Raw genomic sequence first — 20111 nt, forward strand, 5'->3', positions numbered from 1 at the left:
AGATGGGGAATTGATGATGGAGAAGTTAAGTGGCTTGCTCAATATTTCACAGAAAGGACTAGACAGCACTGAGCTTTTAATGCAGATTTGATGATACCCAGTTTAGAATTGTGGCCGCAGGAGCATTATTCTGCATCACAGCAAAGACATTCCTTGATTTGTGGAGAGATTTGGAAGAAAGGGAACTTAATGGCACCAAGGGAGTTCTGAGTGATACCATAACGTGAATAGAACATAGCAGTGCTAATAAAGAATAGTAATGAGAGTGTTTTCAGTTAATAATAACAGTGAATAGCATATTTCAGCTGCACATATTGTATTTTCTCAGGCAGTGGTCTTTAAACCAGAGATATAATAGCTGTTGGTTTAAAAGTTATTATATTCTAATTAATAAATTTTTATTAATTTATTAATTTATTAATTTTACTAGTCTTTGTTCTGCTGAGAAAAGAGCACAAGTCATGGAACTTTTTAGTAGAGACAGAAAAGGGTTGTCAAAGTTCAGGAAGAAAAATGGAAAGAGGAAAAATAATTAATTTTATTCTTTTTTTTTCTTGAAATATCAGTAGAGAAAGTTCATGGACAATTTGGGCATATTTTTTTCTGGAAATATAAGATACTTATCTTGTTTGTTGTTACAGTAATTTAGGATGCACTTATGTAGCTATGCCACTCTATTTTGTGGCATATTAGTGTTAAACAGTGCCAAGATTCTAATGCCAGTCATATAGGCTAAATAGTTACATCTGAAGATTTTGTATTACTATATAATTTATGGTCCTTCTACTTTTTGTTTGCCTCCCCTTTTATACTATTTGATAATTCTCAGTAGTTGTATGAAAACTATTCCTGTTTTACTGAAATAACAGGTTTTTGCATCTTGTCGAGCTGATACTTCTTGTTAACACCTAATTCTTTCCTTTCTACAGAAGAACTCAAGGAGAAGCTGCAGAAGTATGTTGATGAAGTGAATGCCCACAAGCCTGGCTTCATCAAGGTTGTTCGACACACCAAGCAAGAGGGGCTGATCCGGTCCCGAGTGAGTGGATGGAGAGCAGCCACAGCACCAGTCGTCGCTCTCTTTGATGCCCATGTGGAATTCAATGTGGGATGGTATGTGTCTCCTTGAATTTTTCTGACCAAGGCACCTTTTCCGAGCACTGATTATAAGTCACTGAATGACATTTCTCTTGCATATAGAGAGTGAGTTAGCATTCTGATCTTTTTAGTGGAGATTCAGACACAGTCATGGACATGAGCATGAAAAATGTGTTTGTGCTGTGTAACCTGATCTAGGTCCATTTTTATGGTTTGAGTTATCTGCTCATCTAATGACAGTGTATTAAAATGATATTGGAAAACTGCACATTAAAAACCTCCCCTAATAACGTAGCCCATTGCCTATGAGGGCAAATTTATCTTCTTTTCATTAAAAATATTACGATTCCTTTATGTTCTGCAGTGTAAACAAAGTGTTATTTTGGCACTGAGGTTGCCACTCTGCAAAAGCAGACGTAACTAAAATAATGTATTTTGTATTTGCTCAGTCTGGATTTAATATCTCTGTTGCTTCTTAAGTAAAAATGATGGTAAAAAGGCAGGAGTTTCTGTCCCTAGGATAGATCTATTATTAACTCTGATCCTGATGTCCTTGATAATATTGAGAGCCTGAAGTTATCGTCATTTGGTAGTGAGGGTATAAATGCTCTATGATATGCAGATACTCATTTCTTCCATCCACCAGCTAACATCAAGGTTAACAATAGGGCATCCTAGAGAAAATATTGCAGTGTGTTATTTTGGGCCAGACCCTGCTCTGTCAAAACTCCATCTCAAACAAAGGGAGCTCTAAATGGGTAACAGCTTTAGGCTTTGCCCTTTCTGAACTATACAGCATAAGCTGCTATTTATTTGGTGGGTGGACTAGATGATCTTTAAAGGCCCCTTCCAACCCAAACTATTCTATGATTTCCATAAGTGTTATGCTTTTACTGATTTAATCTTAACACTTTACCTTTTTTTTTTTTCCTAGGGCTGAACCAGTGCTCACTAGGATAAAAGAAAACAGAAAAAGAGTAATTTCTCCATCATTTGATAACATTAAGTATGATAATTTTGAAATAGAGGAGTATCCCCTCTCAGCACAGGGGTTTGACTGGGAGCTGTGGTGCCGATATCTGAACCCTCCTAAGTCATGGTGGAAACTGGAGAACACAACTGCTCCAATAAGGTAACTGTGGCCTAGATTAGTGTGTCACTGACAGTGCTCACAGGTGGTGAGTGGTCTCAGCTATGTCACAGGTTTTACTGACTGTAATGTTAAATTATTTACATGTCCTTGAGCTGTCCTCTTCAGCTTTTGTCCTCGTAACCCTACACAGTCTTCATGAAAAACTCTGGGTTTCCGTAATCTTTTAAAAGGTTTCCTGGCAAAATTGTATTTGTATATGCATTCATATATTGTATTCATATATCCAAGGAGGACACTGGTACCTGTACTCTGGCTCACTGCAGAAAGTAAGTGTGAAGCCTGTTTTCACCATCTGCAAAGCAGAACCTCAAATAGCAGTGGCAGCACAAGGGGATCATCACTACCAACCAGTTTACATGAAGTTAGTGGAAGGGGTCTTCTTCATCCAGTCATTCTGTCCTTTCTGGCAGGCACTTTTTTCAGGAGCTGTTGGCTTAAACACTCTGAACTGCACTGACTAAAACCCACTGGGCTTTAGAACAGGACCTAGGACTGGAAAGTAGGAGATAAAAATTAACAGGTTTGCCACAGACATATGTAAAAAGGGGTGATAATTTCCACATCATTAGAAATGGTTATCAGTGTTAATGAACTCTGTTAATGGTATAAAAATATTCCTATGAAGATAGGCTGAGAGAATTGGGTTTGTTCAGCCTGGAGAAGAAAATTCTTCAGGGAGATTTGTGGCACTTTCCAGTACCTAAAAGATGGTTCCAAGAGAGCTGGTAAGGGACTTTTGACAAAAGCAGGTAGTGATAGAAACAGGGGGGATGGCTTTAAACAGAAAGAGGGCAGGTCAGATATTATTAGGAAGATGTTCTTTACTTTGAGGGTGGTGAGGCACTGGAACAGGTTACCCAGAGAAGCTGTGGCTGCCCCATCCCTGGGAGTGTTCAAGGCCAGGCTGGATGGGGCTCTGAGCAACCTGGTCTAGTTGAAGGTTTCCCTGTCCATGGCAGGGTGTTGGAACTAGATGAACTTTATGGTCCCTTCCAGTCCAAGCCATTCTATGATTAATTATATAGATGCTTTAGTATGATGACTTTTAAAATTAAAAGTATTTAAACACAGAATAAAGAGGAAATCTACTTTTCCATTTTACCCCCAAACTGTTCTTTATGAGGACTGGGGAGTGAATTTCCTTTATGAATATTGGATGTTTAGGTTTGTTCCCTAGCCCTGTCCCTGGCACCTTTTATTCAGTGCAATATGCTACATGTGTGTGTTGGATAATTAAAACAAACCAACAAACACAGCCATGTGTACTGATTGATGGCTGCTATCATACCTCCAATATGCTTCTAGAATTATAACAAAGGGAAGCAAATACTCTGAGGAATACTTCAAAATAGAGCACCAAAAGCAAGAGTACCTTGTCTTAAAAGAAAAATAACTTTTGAAGTGATGCTAACTGCTTTTTCTTCGTTAATAAATACGTCAAAGACAGTAATTTATTGTTATAAAGTGTTTGTTGTAGTCCTTAAAAGGATAAATATATAGATTTCTGTAGAATAGTACAATTTGTGATTAAGACATCCTATAATCTGTTTGAAAGCAGATGTCTACACTTACTGTAGCTTGAGTGTTCCCAATAAAAGCAGGATTATTTCCCCTATCCTGTTAATTAATATCCCATTGTTACCAGAGCGCCTGATACCAGCATAATAATCAGAAAAGACATTTTTATTTCTTGCTGTTGCTGATTATAAGATATGAGAAAAATGAAGAGGCTAAATGACTTTGTGTTCTTCTCCGTGCTTGAACTCTTACCTTATTAAGATTGGCTCTGTGTAGTGAAAATTGGTTGATTCAGATCATGACTTGATTCAGTAAAGATATGTGATGTGTTAAAGTTTGACCCAGGACAATGAACTAATGTTACAGTATGCTGGTAAGGGCAGACATTTCTTGATTCTTTATTAGAAAACCTTATCTGGATGATCCGGTTCAAGAAATAATATCAGGGGTTTTTTTCATAAACTTACAGACACAAGTTTTCTTAGGTCTAGATGAACCTGACTTCTAGCTAAACACACAAAACTGCTCATCAGTAGGTATCCTCTGAAATTATCACAGACAAGGAACTTGAGGACTTAGCAGGGACAGAGACTGGAATGGCTGGTGCCTCAGAAACAAAGCTGGGATTCCTGGATCTAGTACTGTTAGCACTGAAATCCTGTCTGTTCTGGTGATTATGTATATGCAATAATTTTGAGTCTATTTTCCTTCAATGGCACTGACTTCACTTTAGAATTAGGAATATTAGAAGACAAGGCTAAATAAATCTGTTTGAGAAATACCACCCTAAGAACCTGTTTTAATGCACCATTTTACCCAGCAATTATAAATATCATCTATGCCTGTATAATAAAATTGTTCTTAATCTATCTGCTGATTTTGGTTGCTGCTGGCTTGTTCTTCCAGAAGTCCTGCATTGATTGGATGCTTCATAGTAGACAGAGAATACTTCCAAGAGATTGGACTACTGGATGAAGGCATGGAAGTATATGGAGGAGAGAATGTGGAGCTGGGAATCAGGGTAAGGAACACAGTTAGCCAACACTGGTTTCTTATGTTTAAAATACAGCTTGTTTCGTATTACAGGGGGGAAAACAGTCAAAAATGTAGGCATGCAAAGGAGATCCACAGATCTGCAGGCAGATGAATTTAGTTTTTGAGGAGGAAGGAGAGGGAAAAAGAGAAAAAGCTCCCATATCTCTTTAAAGAACTTAATCAGGGACAAAGGTAGAAATACAGAATTTAGGATTATTCTTTCATTCATGTAACAAGGCTAGAATTTTGCAGAGATGATACCTAAAACTCTCTGCTTACCTGTGATCCCACACTCCGTAAGGAGGATAGTTTCTCACAGGCGTGATGGGAAAAGCCTTTCTAGATTACTTGGTTTATTTAAATTAGGAAAATCACTGTGGAGCAAAGTGGAATATAGAGGCATTTATGCTGCCTTCCAGAGGGAAGGGAATTAAGATATTCATAAAGTGCATAAGGGCACATATTTTCTTTTTCCATCATATGCTCTTCACGTATTTACTCTATGCAGTATTGTGTGTGATTTCTCTTTATCTCTTCACAGCTAAATACCATTCTGAAAATACAGTGCTGTTCTGTTTGAGAATATCTCAAGTTTTTTATACAAGAGAAATTCTTAGATAGATAGGTGGTAATGAAGAATGACGCAGTGTGTGTTATAAAACTAAATTCTGAACCCTGCTGTGAAATGTTAGTGGAAGCTAACATTGTATTTTGGGCCTTTTAGTTACCAGAATAAAAGCATACTCTTGTACAATAGCAAAAAAAGGAACTTATTTTACGAATATAGAATTCTCTGCTGAGATTGCAAGATATAACAAAAAAACCTCATTCTTACTTCTGGTTTCTTGAAATTCTTTTTCTTCTGCCTGTCAGGGATAAAGTGTTATTTCAGCAAGAGTGAAGCACAGATCCCCTTTCCAGTTACACTGGAGCACTTTTTTAAGGAAAGGGAGAGTGAAATGGAAGACTGCTTCTTTTAACAACACCATTCTCCTCACTGTGAGGGCCAGAGAGCTGCCTTCTGTTCCCTAAACCTTGTTTTGCAGCTCAATGTTGCAATGATTTTTCTGTTCTTTTTTCAACTGACAAAGCTGTTGCCTCCTTGTGAGCGTGAGGAGTTTTCTCTTGGTTTGCATCATGAGATGGTGCTCTCTGGTCTGCTGTACTTAGCCTTGCAGGAGCTGATTGGGAAGAGTATGTTGATAGACAAGACCAGAGGGACACAATTGTCTGCATAATTGAAACTTTGGAGTAGACTGGATCACTGGAATAAGGCCTGACACTGCTCTGATTTCCTTATGGCTTTTCGTCTGTCTCCAGGGAAGCAGTGCCTGACCTACATAAAATACTTTCATCTGTAGCAGATTGTAGTGTGCAAGGTAGCATAATATATGCTGCCTTATCTGACTTTATCATGGCTTGGATCTGGCTATATGAAAACAAATTACTGAGCTGTAATGTATAGATTTTTTTAGCAGTTTATTACCAGCTCTTCTCACAGTTCTCAGATAATATAAGGATAAGGCTGAGAGGAGACCTCGTTGCTGTCTTCAACATCCTCATGAGGGGAAGCAGAGGGACAGGTATCTCTTCACCCTCATGACCAGTGACAGGACTCAAGGAAACAGCATGAAGCTGAGTCGGGGGGGTTTAGACTGGATGTCAGGAAAAGGTTTTTCACTCAGAGGGTGGCTGGGCACTGGAACAGACTCCCCAGGGAAGTGGTCACAACACCAAGCCTGTCTGAGTTCAGAAAGCCTTTGTATGATACTCTCAGGCCCATGGTGTGACTCTTGTGGTGTCCTGTATGGGTCCAGGAGCTGAACTCAATGATTCTGATGGGTCCCTTCCAACTCAGTGAAGTTCTGTGATCCTATGATGAACGTGCAGTGCAATATTCAAGCTTTTGGGAAGCACAGTATTATTTCTACAGATACTAGGCTTGGAAAGCAAGGTCCTTCCCTCAGCCACCTGCTTCTGGTGCACACCTGGGGCCCCACACTGCGAGATACAGGTGGCTGCTACAAATATGTTTTCATATTATGGTGGGGAGCCATGGCATTCAGGTGCATCCTAAGTGCTTCTCTCCAGAGGTGCAGATCCCAGGGGCTGCCTGCCATTTCCTGTAGATAGGGCTACGTGGAAAACTGTAGTCAGCAGGTGATTTCAGGCTGGATGGTCTGTCTCTGCTGCTGAGTTACAGTTTTGTCTCTGCAGGACCAGTCATCTCTAGATTACTTGTGTTGCTTTCAACTGCAAGGCTTATGATGAATCACTTAATAAAAATAGTAATTGTTCTACAAAAACTACATTATAATTACAGTATTAGTGAAATAAATAATGTTTCCATTTTAAAAGAGTACTCTCCAATCCATGACTACATATTGCCCACAGTGCTTCATCTTTCATTGCCACTTTCCTTTTTTTTTAAGAAGTATCTTGATTCATCTAGTATTCATCTAGTATTCTGTGTGATAAGCATTATCATGCAGGATAATGGAGAAGTAGACACTGTGGGCCTGGGTAGGGAAATTTTATGCATAAGCATGTAAGACCAAACGTCTCCAGAAACAGGAGAGTTTACTTTTGGCTGCAGAAATAGCAGCAGGAGTTAGGATCATTTGAGCTACCTGCTTATCTTAAACATGCTAAGTAGAACATGGTCTTGTCTTCTTATGTTTCTGATTTTGTTCCAAAGGATGTAAAACTACTGTGAGCCAAACTTCTGTGAGGAATTAGACCCTGACAAAATGGAGATTTATCCCCCTGTCCTCACCCAGGAGGTATTTTTGTCACTTCATCGTCTGCACAAATATCTAGTTATTTGTGTTACATGAGTGCAAGAAAATCCCCAAGTATTGGAAACTGTATTTGAAGTATCCGTTGTTGATAAACTGTAACAAGCCACAGAAAACAGGTCTTTGGCGGATTATTCTCTTGACTGATGAATTTGTTTCACTGCTCAGCTCTATTTGTCTCTGATTTGGTGTATTATTTTAACTTCTAAGATTATTACCCTTGTCTGTGGCTTTGTAATAACATTTGTAAAATATTAAACATGTAATATTAAATAAATACTAATAGAGATCTGTTGCCTTGAGCTAGAGGCTGACAGATGAGTTGAAAATACAAATGCATTTTGATTCTTAGAAGCAACACTTTATTTTCTCCTCAAGCAAATGTTTTCTTGCAAAGCTATTTATTTGCCCCATAAAAAATAAAGGCAGGCTGATTGATGCAAGACTTGACAGCATCCCTTTTGAGCAGCTCAATCACTTTAACTGGGATTTTTGAAAGATTCATTTACTGTGACGCAGAGTCATATTTGTAAATTCACGATAGGATGCATAATGCTTCTTTTTGGTTTGTGTTCAATCATTCCCAATTGAACGGACCTAAGTGGGCTTTTAAGGGACCAGATTGCATTTGGAGAGAAAACTGGAATCATATTGCTTACCCACGTGACCAAGCAGGAGCTGTTGGCAATTGCCTTATAGTGGAAACAGAATGTGAATTTAAGGCTGGCATTTCTTACTGTTATTTGGGTTCTGCTTCTGGGTTTTGCTTGCACAAGCAGTACTTAGTTACAGAAGACCCTACAAATCCATTGCGATCAACTGGATGCAATCAATCAGATCCTGCTTTGGATAGTTCAAGCCTAGTTTTCCGTAGGCTTCTTAAAGGCCTCTTCCAATTCCTACTGAAGTCAGCAGAAGATTTTCTATCAAAATCAAGCCTGTAGAAATCCTTTTGTCTTTTAAAGCAGCCTACGTGCTTGATAAAGGCCCCAAATATCTGTTACAACAAAGTTATTTGTACCACTTTCAAGGATGCCTGATCAAATATTCAGTGATCTGCCTCAGGTCACAGACTAAGTTATCACTGGAGTCAAGGGAATATAAGCCCAGGCTTTGACTTAGAATAATTCTGTGTGTCACAAGGACTTTGTGCTTGCAGATGAATTCGTGCTCACAAGGGTATAATGGCCCTGTTAAATGGGTAAGAGGAAATTTTGTTAGAAGTTAATAGCTCTTTAAGGGAAAAGGAATGGATCTTGCTCCCACCAAATGATATATCAGGACTCTACATCAGCTGACCCAGGAGGAAAATTGCATTTATAGTTAGACTGAGTATGGCATGTCACTTTTATATAGTATATTGCCATAGTGAAATTTGTTGCTTCATTTCTTGTTAGTCTGGTGGTTTGTCTGTTGACCTTAGGTGAGGCTGATGCTCTTTCTGTTAGTGGAGAACTAGAGGAATGCAGTTTATGAATAGAGATGAAGAAATGAGTTTGAACACAAAATAGTTTCAGTGTTCTTTGGGGTATTTTCTACCTAATAGGGTCCCTCTGTGGCAGAGCAAACAGCTGTGAAGTCCATCTTGCCTCTCTCTGATCTATTATTTTCTCAAATTCCAGAGGTGGCTTTCAGTATTTGTTTGTTTCTTTTGCGGTAGGGTCTTTGGGGGATGATTTTTTTTTAATGTGGTTTTGTCTCTTAACAATCCTTTTTTCTTTAACCTCCCCCCACATATACTTCTGGGATCATGATTCTTTCCTGCCAACTAGTTAACTTAGTCTTTCCCATATTGTGCATAGGAACCTATTGCTGCTTACATGTCCAGCCATTTCCAATCCACAATGTGGGGGAATCCTGATTTTTTATTGCCTATCTTTCTCATAATTTGCCTTTGCAATAGTTAATCACAGGCAAGTGAAGATATTTGCCCCCAAATCTCCATATTTATCTGAAAACACTTTGGACTTTTTCCTCTTTCCCTAGAAGTTTCCAGCAATTTTGCCTGTCAGTGTTTCTAACACAGGCCATAAATTACATGAACCTGTGAATATATTACTTGTAAATAGATGTCTGATTTTATTAAGGAAAACCTTTGCATAGTTGTCCTGTTTTTAGTAGCTGGTGTAGTGCTGTGTTTTGGATTTAGGATGATAGTTGATAACACCTTGATGTTTCTGTTGTTGCTAAATTTGAATTAAGTCAAGGACTTTTCAGCTTCTCACACTGCCCCCGCAGTGAGTAGGCTGGGGGCACAAGAAGCTGGGAGGGACCACAGCCAGGACAGCTGATACAGCTTGGCCAGAGGGATATTCCATAACATATTATGTCATTCCCAGTATATAAACCATATAAATATATAAATATAGATATATTTTTATAAATATAAATATATAAAAGTATATAAACCAGGGGGCGCTGCTGCTTGAGAACTGACTGGGCATCAGTTGCAGGTAGTGAGCAACTGCATTGTGCATAATTTCTTTTGTGTATTCTGATTCTTTTATAATTATTGTTATTATTTTCCATTACTTTTCTGTCATATTAAATTACCTTTATCTCAACCCATGAATTTTACTTTTTTTCCAATTCTCTCCCTCATCCAACTGGGGGCAGGGCAGGAGGAGGGAGCGAGTGGTGTTTAATTGCTGGGTTAAACCGCAACGAGTGTTCAGAGTAGGGTTTAGTTTTGCAGCAGAGAGGCTTAAACACCTACACTGGTTTATAATTTCTCCTTCTCCTTGCCATGCTCTTTTTTGCACTCTTGAAGCATAGCTGTGCTTTGGCCCTCCCAGCACAGTGATCTGAAAGGCTCCCCATACCCCCTGTCTCTGAGCACCTCCAGTTCAGTAAACCTTTACATTGCACCTTTTTTTTTTTTTTTTTAAACTTCAGGGTTAATTTCAGTGTTCATCAGTTTATGATTTACCGTGCTGCCTCAAAAACTCTTGTGTTAGTAAAATTGACAGGCTGGTGTGCCAAGAGGTTGAAATGACTGGGATTGAACAAAGGAAGTGAGAGGATTTTCCACCGAGCTGCTGAGTTGTGGAACTGTTTGCACAACTGGGATTTGTCACGTGTGCACAGTGTCCCTTTTTGTCCTTGCTGCTGGGTCCCCTTTCATGGCACTCCACTGAGCAGTGTAGATCTTTCCTAAACACCCTTCAGGAAAATGAATCAAGATGTCCTCCATTCTTGTGCTTACAGCTACCATCACTTGCTGCAGTCTTAAAGCACATTTTTAACTTGATTTTAATAACTAGACCAATATCCTTTGCCGGCAGGGAATGATTTGGTGTACAGAAAACATTCTTAGTATATGATCACAGGTGCTGTTCAACAGTATTATGTTGATGATGTGCGAAGGCAAAGGGCTGAGAAGTACAAGACTTCTTAGATGTTTTTATATAACATTTAAATACTGCTTTTTAAGATGATTTATCTTTAGCATTGCATTAAAGCTTTTTAAATAGAGAGAAATCTATTTTGCTTTTATCCTTTTTGTGAATTAAGAAGAGACCATTTCTAGACTGAACTCTGCAAGAAGAAAATTGTAAAGGTTGGCCAAATGTTACTTCTTACAAGATGTAGCCAATGCGTTTCATAGCTCAGACTTTCACTGAGATAAAAATAATCCCTTAGCAGTGCAAGTATGGCATAAACACTTACCCAGCACCCTCTGTAACCAACAGTGGCTTATCAGTGCACACAGATTTATTCCTAAGGTTAATTTTGTTTTGCAAAGTACCTCACTGTGTTAACAATCTGAATTCCAAGATGACACAGACTAAAATTCTCTATTTACAGGGTTATAATTCCAACAAATTGAAAGTACAGGTTAAAAAAAAGCTCTTTTGAGAATAAAATAAGAAATTGTCATTCCTGCAAATTCTACCAGTTGTGACATCAGCAGAAACTGGCTTTCTGTGGCTTGTTCTGGTTTCAGTCACTGCTACGTTGGAATAATTGGTTTTTTCCCCTATTTTGCCCATGAATGCCTCAGCAGGTAACCTGCAGCTACAGTATGTGTAATTATACATACAGACAACATTAACAGTGAATCATTTTTGTGCTTTTGCCATTTCTGGGGAGAGAACATTTTATTAGCTGCTCCCACAGGAAAGGAAATTTTTACGGCACCAGCTAACATATGGTATCACTACACCCTACAAGGAAGGACAACGATAGACTTTGAGATTTCCCACAAATGTTTTTTCACCAGCTGTGCCTGTGTGGTTGCACATTACCAACTCGGAAGTAATGTAGATATCTTAATGTTTTATGAGAGGAAATTGTTGGTTTTGGTGGTGTGGAAAGAATTAAAACAGTTTAAGTCAATATACACTTAAAAATCAGTGGGCCCAGGTGAGATGTAAATTAATCGGTGCATTATTAGCCTCATATTTGATACCTTTCTGCACTTTCAAGTCGTGGCATAGTGGCAATGCCATTGTACCTTGTGGTATTAGAGTTCTTCATGGCTGTGAAGATTCCATATTTGTTTTCATATGTGTCATGATTTAACCCCAGCTGCCAACCGAGCCCCATGCAGCCCCTCACTCGCTTCCCTGGGGTAGGGGAGAGAATCAGAAGCGTAAAAGTGAGAAAACTTGCAGGTTGAGATAAAAACAGTTTAGTAGGTAAAGCAAAAGCCTCGTGCACAAGCAAAGCAGAACAAGGAATTCATCCCCCACTCCCCACTGACAGGCCATCTCCAGGAAAGCTGGGCTCCAGAACGCATAATGGTGAGTTGGGATTCCATCACTCCAAGCATTTCTCTTCACTGATTTTCCCCCATGTGTTTGACATGACACCATAAGATATGGAGTATCCCTGTGGTCAGTGGGGTCAGCTCTCCCAGCTGTGTCTGCTCCCAACTCCTTGTGCACCCTCAGCCTCCTCTCTGGTGAGGTGGAGTGAGAGGCAGAAAAGGCCTCGACTCTGTGTAAGCACCGCTCAACACAGCCCCTACCAACTACTGTGAAGAAAACTAACTCTGTCCCAACCAACACCAGCAGAACGTGACATCGAGGTGAGAACTCTCTGGAATTTAATTTCATTGAGTGTTTTTAGTATTGCAAGTCTGACTTAGTAATCTAACAAACATTAGAGGAAGATCACAGTGGGAGAGCAAGGGAATACTGTGGTATTTCAAAAGTGAGTAGATGACTGAGATGGATTCAGCAGCATGGATCCAGCATGTTTGGGCCAAAGGTGTGAAGGCCAAATAAGTTTTACATGTGTGACAGCACCTTGTGTTGTAAGTCATGCAAATGGGGTGGAGGACTGGCTTGGCTGAACAAAGAATCCTTAGGGAGCTCAAGAGGAAAAAGAAATTGTTTGATCTCTGGAAGAAAGGTCAGGCTGCACAGGAAGGTTATGGAGCCATGGTTCCTGTATGCGGGGAGAAGGCGTAAATGCTGAAGCTCAGTTAGAGTTGAAACTGGCCAGTTTTGTATCAGATAATAAGGGATTTTTAAAGTATGTTAATAATAAGAGGAGATCTAAAGAAAATATTAGATTTTGAACATGGTCACCTGGCTAATAGGGATGAAGAAAAAGCAGCAGCATTCAACATGTTTTTTACCTCAGTCTTTAATAAGACTGATAGGACTTGGGCTACAGCCCTGCAGAAAGGGAACTGGGGGTCCTGGTTGATGGCAAGTTGAATATGAGTCAGCAGTGCCCTGACAGCCAGGAGGGCCAACCCTGTCCTGGGGGGCATCAGGCAAAGTACCGCCAGCTGGTTGAGGGAGGGGATTGTCCTGCTCTGCTCTGCTCTGGGGAGGCCTCACCTGGAATATTGTGGCAGTTTTGGGCACCACAATGTAAGAAAGACATAAAACTATAAAAGCTCATATTAGAGAGCATCCAAAGGAGGGCAATGAAGGTGGTGAAGGACCTTGAGGGGAAGCTGTATGAGCAGTGGCTGAGGACACTTGGTCTGTTTAGCTGGAGAAGAGGAAACTGAGGGGACACCTCATAGTTGTCTACAACTTCCTCATGAGAGGAGGAGGAGAGGCAGGCACTGATCTCTTGTCTCTGATGATCCCTCTCTCTGGACCTGAGTGGAACAGCAGGAGGCTGCAACAGGGGAGGTTCAGGCTGGATATCAGGAAGAGGTTTTTCAGCCAGAGAGTGGTTGGGTGCTGGAACAGGATCCCCAGGGAAGTGGTCACAGCACCAAGCCTGACAGAGTTCAAGAAGAGTTTGGACAATGCTCTCAGGCACACAGTGTGACTCTTGGGGATGGTCCTGTGCTGGGCCAGGACTTGATGATCCTGATGGGTCCCGTCCAACTCTGGATATTCTCTTCTGTTCTCTTGTATGATCAAGCCTAGGAATAGTGCAAGATTAACAAGACTGATCAAGTTAAGTAGAGCTGTGGTAAAGGAGAGAAAGGTGAAAAACAAAAACGGGCAGCACAGTACATTGCTCCATGGATACTAAACCAGTGGTGATCCTGTTCGCTTTCCTGCTTTTGTGCCTTTTAAGATTAAAAAGTGATTTCCTTTACTTCCTATTCATGACTTGACTGATGTGCCTGGCAATGAGATAGACACATTTGAAAGAGAACTGAATGAAACCATATGCCTTCAGTGACCCTTGAAGCATGTTATCTCCAAGTGACACAGGCAGGGAATAGTTCCTGCAACTGTAAACCAGCAACACACCATACGTGGTTTAACAAAATACCGTAAAAGTTTCACACCTCATGAAGATACATTCAGAATTAATCCCTGCAGAACAAAACAATTTAAAAAGTACATAATGAAGCAATTAGCTAAAAGAGGAAGCAAAGTAATGGCAATTTAATATGAGAAGAATCTTTACATGTATTACTTTTTCAATGAGAGGCACAATTAATGTAAAATGAGGCCTATGAGGCAATTAATGATGACTTCAAAAGTTAGATTTAAGGGATAATTTACATTTTAAGAGTGAAGAGCAGCTCTAGTTATGTAAAAGTATTTTATTTTCCTTTTGAAAACTCTTTTAGATCATGGATATGTGTTTTTGTAGGTTGCTTACAGTTTCACATTAAGATATCAGCTTGGTTATGGAAAAAAGCCCTTTTCACATACAAACAGAAAGGTTTACCTGAAAGTATGATAGGCTTGTGTGATGATAAGTAGCCTAGTCTTCAAGAACCTCACAAAGCTTCAGTAAAACAGATGAAGTAATTTTAAACATCTGTCTTTCCAGTCTCTGATTTCTTTCAACATACTGTTCTGAGCTGTTACTATAAGCAGTCACCTCTTGAAGCTCAGTTACATCCCTGACTTTCACTCTGCTGTGGTACACGCCAATGACACGATTCTCTTTTCTAGCTCATTCCATACCTGGAAGCAGGGAGTAGTAAACCAAAACCATAACTTCAATAAACTGGGCATTTTCTTCTTCCTGTCCACCTATATTCTCATTTTTCTAATCATGAGTTTCTGTGCCTCAGGCCAGGACCCTGTGTTTAGTCCTACTGTTTGGGCAGACTTCTTTTAGTGAGAGGAAGCTATATGAGATCAGTGGAATAAGCAAAGCTGTGCATGTCTTCTTGTTGAACTCTGGGGAAAATTAGCCAAATCCATCAATACTTATTGTCAATACTCCAATTATTTAGTGAAGACTATCTGACTTCAGTGGAGGTATGACTAAATAAAGATTTACATATTTCATCCAGTGAGTGTAGTTTCTAGGTCTACAGAGACAGATACCCAAATGCACATGACAATTCAAAAACTTCCAGGGTGTGATTATAAACCCACCGATTGCAACTGGAGATGTGAACATTGATTTCAGTGATCTCTGTGTCTGACCATTCTATCTGTCCTTTCTGCAGTCACCTGTCAAGATACCCAAGTAAAAATACAGACTCAAAATGATCATGGTCTTGAATAAAAATAATTTATTCGTAGTCGCATGTATCAAGCTCATTACTGGTTATCAGTAAGCAATCAATGGTAATGACAAAGGTTAACAAGATTTACAAACAGTTTTTACATTAAATTGTTCCCCAAAATAAATTTTAAAGATATTGGTAACTATTAGTTTGTATCCACAGTAGTAATTAATTCACACTGACTATTTTTTTTTGTCTTGAGGGCATCTTTAATGAGTTTTTCTAATTTTGTTGTTTGTAAACTCCACAGAAGCTAGAAATTACTTCAGCTTTTTGAGAAATCACTTAATTATTAAAAGGTTTTGTTTTCAGTCCAAAGGAAAGGATGATTTCAAACAAGGTGACATGGCTCTGGGAGAAACTGCACAATCTGTGTAAATTTAAGGAATGCAGTACATGCTAATAAACTGCTCAGCATCATGTAGGGTTAATTTTTTTACTAGATTTAGGTTCTATAACATGAAAAGAACATTCAGTGATTAAAGAGATAAAAAGAAACACTTCTAATGAAGAAGTGTTATATCATTTAATAATGAAGTATAAATTAAATATTCAAGAGAGGGATCAGCTTCAGAGCTGTAATTGTTTTGATTAAATATGCAAATTCAAATATGTTTAAATGAAATTGGAAAGGATTTACTAAAGGATGTGGATTTAAAAATAAAGCTAAATAGAAGGGAAGACCTTTGCCTAGTGAAACAGATTTTCCAGATGTGAATGGAATTTCCTTTAAAAAACTTGTGACCAGATGGGTTTAGACATTTGTAAGGATGTGTGCCACCACCTGTGTCCTCTCCGTGGTTTTATGTGTCCGCTGCCTTTCTGGCTCTCCCAACGTGAAGATCATGTTTTCTATTTGCTCTGTGGTGTTACCCTAAACTTAGTGAACATAAATTCACACAGATGTAGGGCCACAATTATAACAATGTATAAATGTACCTTTGGTAAATTAACAGTACAAAGTGCTTAGAGCTTGGATAAATTCTCCAGGTAAGACATAACAACTGAAGATTTGAAAGGGAAATTCCCCTCTTTCCTCCCCCCCATCCCTAGTAGATTCTCTGTATAAAATTAATGTTCTATCATCTCTCACTTGCTTTGCTTAGTTTAGGTCATAGGCTTTCAGTCTTTCAGCTTTGTAAGTCTTCGCCTTGGCACTGCTACTGTCCCTTTAGACCTTGAAATTTTTTTATGGAATTTTACTACCTTTTGCTAGTGATGAAGGAACAAAGAACCCTTTCAAGAGGAGGAATCCATCTAAGCCCTTCTTGGGGCTATACCAAATATATGAACCTCCTCAGGAAATTCAAGAATAAAGAGCCCTTTCTAAGGCCCTCTTGGAAGAGAGCATTGAAAACACAGTGAAGTGGACTCTGAGAGCTCTTTGGAAGGGAAACTCCAGTTGGTGAGTTCTTTTTCTAAAAGACTGTGCAAATTGAACCGTCAGGACCAGAACCTCAAGAAATTCCCCCAAAGCAAAGCAACCTTTCTGCCTTTCTGGAGCTCCAGAATCATGTGAAGTGCTCCCAAAGATATACAGTCCCTCACACTTCAGAACTTTCTGATGTCTTTACCTTGAAGGCAAAGTCTGAGACCTGTTGGCACAGTTTTGAAATTGGTGCTTTTACAGCATGAAATGTGAATTGCTATTTATTGTGTCACAGTGATGAAAGCACATGTTATTTTTTACAAGTGCTTGTGTATATTTAGAGATTTGTCAGGAAATTGAGACTATTGCTGGCAATTTTCACCTCTTGCCTACGATAGGTAAAACATCTTCATAGGCAACAGGAAAAGGTGCTGAATTTCCTTTTAACCATAGCTGAGGAAATTAATCACGTTTCTTCCTTGCAATTTGTACAAGCAGGTTAGTCATTAAGTATTACTGATTGCAGCCACAGTATGCTCAGAGATATAACGTTTTTCTTCAAACCCTTCTATGTGATTAAAAAAAGTCTTTGAAGCTCTTTTATCTTTAGACTTGCTGCTAAAGTCATGGGTGATAATTTGCAAGAGCTTCACTGATTTTAAACTGTTGTATATATTTATAGCCATCACATAAAATAACAGTTGTGGAGAACTAGAAAGCTATTCAGTATGGATGAAACATGAATAAAGAATGCTAATGACAGCAAAAAAGCCCTGTAAAATTCGCAGGGTAGATGTGTGAAGTTGTGAGGAACTGACCCCTCAATTACTATTCGTGTTTCTTAACTATAAAGACAATCCCTTGTCTACAGGAATTTTATTAGATGAAGAGCAGATCACTCTGAAAGGCTTTGCAATTTCCCTCTGAGTAGAGTCTTTAAGAAAATATATTTCTTAGTATTAAAATATTAATTAAAAAAACTCCTAAAAATTATATTTGACTAAAAGGTATTGATTCAGAGTACTTAATTAGTCTCTTCTGTGCACTTTTGATATGAGATTTATACCTTCTCAAGATACCTTGAAAAACATCCAGTTACCCACAAGGGGTCCAAAGCAGTGGTTAGAGCACTGTGGATTTGTGTAGGTGAGTAAAGGAGATGGCAGGAGGTAGGAGTGATCAGATTCAAGTGGACAGTTGATCTAAGAGGGAAAGAAACAAATGGCAAGAAATTTCCTTATTTAAAATATAATCAGGGAAGAATTGAAAAAAACCCTGACACTTCTTGTAGTAGTTAATCATGTTCATTGTTTAGTATTCGTATATCCAGTTCAGTACAGTGGTTAATATTTATTGTATGAATAGCAAAGCCCTTCATTCCTTGGCTGGAGATTTTGCACGTTTTAGGGAGCTGGTAATCCAGAATTCCCTGAGGTTGCAGGAGAGTTTCATGTCCTTTGAAATTCCTACTTTAATGCATACCTACCTACGTTTTGGTATTTTACAACTGACCACTCCCTCAGTGCAATGAAATCTTCAGATAAAAGAGTTTCATCGATGCGCTGGCAATGAAAGCTTCTGGGAGAGAAAGGAACTATGGCTTGTCCCAGGTGTGACCAGCTGAGCATGTCAGGATTGTGCTTTCTGCCCCTCTAAAGCACTGTCTCTGCCTTCACTCTGCAAGGGCTCTGAGTGCTCTGACTGTAAACTCTGCACAGCTGTAACTTACATATCTTCAGAGCCCGTGTGTTTCTTGTGTCTTCTTTAAAAATTCATTAATTAAAGGACTTTTATTCATGTTGATATATGGAAGCTATTAGTGTACACCTCTAATCCAATTTTGCTGCATGTTAATCACAGTTTCGTGGATTTTTGGAGATGTTTGCCCAGAATTAACAGAATATGGTTTCTAAACTGTTTAACACAACCCTCTGGTTCTGTCAGCATCTCTACTGATAGCTAATTAATTGATGGTAATTAACTAGTCCTTGCAAATAGAACAAAGACCAACAAGGTCTGCGAGGAAGGAGTAGCCTTTGGATTTGATTAATTAATATTTATTCAGATAGTACGTAATTGTTATTTACAAACTATAATACAGATTTGGTCATCTCAGGATGTTTTTTGAAAACATACAACTTCATTATAAACTCGAATCAGATTTCACTGATTACTGAATCAATACTAAAATTATAGGTGAGTCTGCTCTTCAGATTTTCAGTTCCTAGAAATTTACTTGGAAATGCAGCTTACTACAGACTGTGAATTTTTGGTTCAACTTGTTGTCAAGATGGCATTCAGACCTAACTCTGAAAATCCCACAAAAGATTTGGTGTTCACATGTTAGACTTGGATCAAGGTCACCCCTACTTAAAATGAACAAAGGCTGGACAGAGTAGGCAGTGCATGTGGTGTGTGAAGTGCTTTGTCCTAGGCTAAGTTATGACCATCTCTACATCTTCCATGTCTTTATGATACCAATTTAAACAGTGGACAGTGAGTAACTAAAAATATTTATAGCTTGGTGTCAGTGCTGTACTGAGAAGTGACTTGGACTGAAAGCAGGCATTGTGTGAACACAGCCTGATGATACTTCACATTTAATCTTTATTAGGAGATGTAGCTGACCATTTATAATTAAACGTTTGACAAACTATTCATTTTGTTAGATCGTTAAGCTGGATTGCCCACTTAATATGACATTTAGAAAGACGGGACACAAATGTTGTTTCCAGATTATTTATTCTTGTGCCAGATCGATTTCACATTTATTTTTAAATATTTATGATCATCTCAGTTTTACCCTGATGTTGATAATGGTTATGTTTATTTACTCTTATAGTTTTCCAAGTTCTGGACACAGAGACATGCTGAAGTCTTTTCAGCTTCCTTCCTGACTGTACAGCAGGTTCATGGGATAGCTCATTTTCCATAGAGCTCTGAAAACCAAGGCTCTGTCTCTTCTCCCAACATATGCAGAATGCAATTAGGCACCAGTTCAGAAAAAGCTTTGTAAACATTCTGAATTCATGCCCCATTTTCTGGTCTCGGGAGCTGCCAAATGCCTAAATGCTGTATTCAAGCCAGATGTCTAAATATATAAAATGAATGACTGAAACAAAGTGCCTCCTTAGTAGAGCATATGCCTATAGGATGGACAGACCTGAGGGGTCTGAGATCAGCTCCAGAACAGGTTGTTCTGCCAACCCACATCCCTGGCCACTAGGAGGGAGACCAGAATAT

The 20111-nt window shown here is 39.0% G+C and overlaps 1 protein-coding gene across 3 annotated transcripts in view; it reads left to right on the top strand.

Moving 5' to 3' along the window:
* The window catches only part of GALNT18 (polypeptide N-acetylgalactosaminyltransferase 18), a 228733-nt gene that overhangs the window by 149365 nt on the left and 59257 nt on the right, over window positions 1-20111 (top strand). For all 3 annotated transcript variants that reach the window (XM_027651167.1, XM_027651166.1, XM_027651168.1), the window contains exons 5-7: window positions 930-1113; window positions 2033-2230; window positions 4676-4790. In XM_027651167.1, the coding sequence (XP_027506968.1) occupies window positions 930-1113; window positions 2033-2230; window positions 4676-4790 (497 nt within the window). The remainder of the gene's footprint in view (window positions 1-929; window positions 1114-2032; window positions 2231-4675; window positions 4791-20111) is intronic.

Source organism: Corapipo altera, unplaced genomic scaffold (assembly GCF_003945725.1).
Source record: "Corapipo altera isolate COAL_440 unplaced genomic scaffold, ASM394572v1 78, whole genome shotgun sequence".
NCBI lineage: Eukaryota > Metazoa > Chordata > Aves > Passeriformes > Pipridae > Corapipo > Corapipo altera.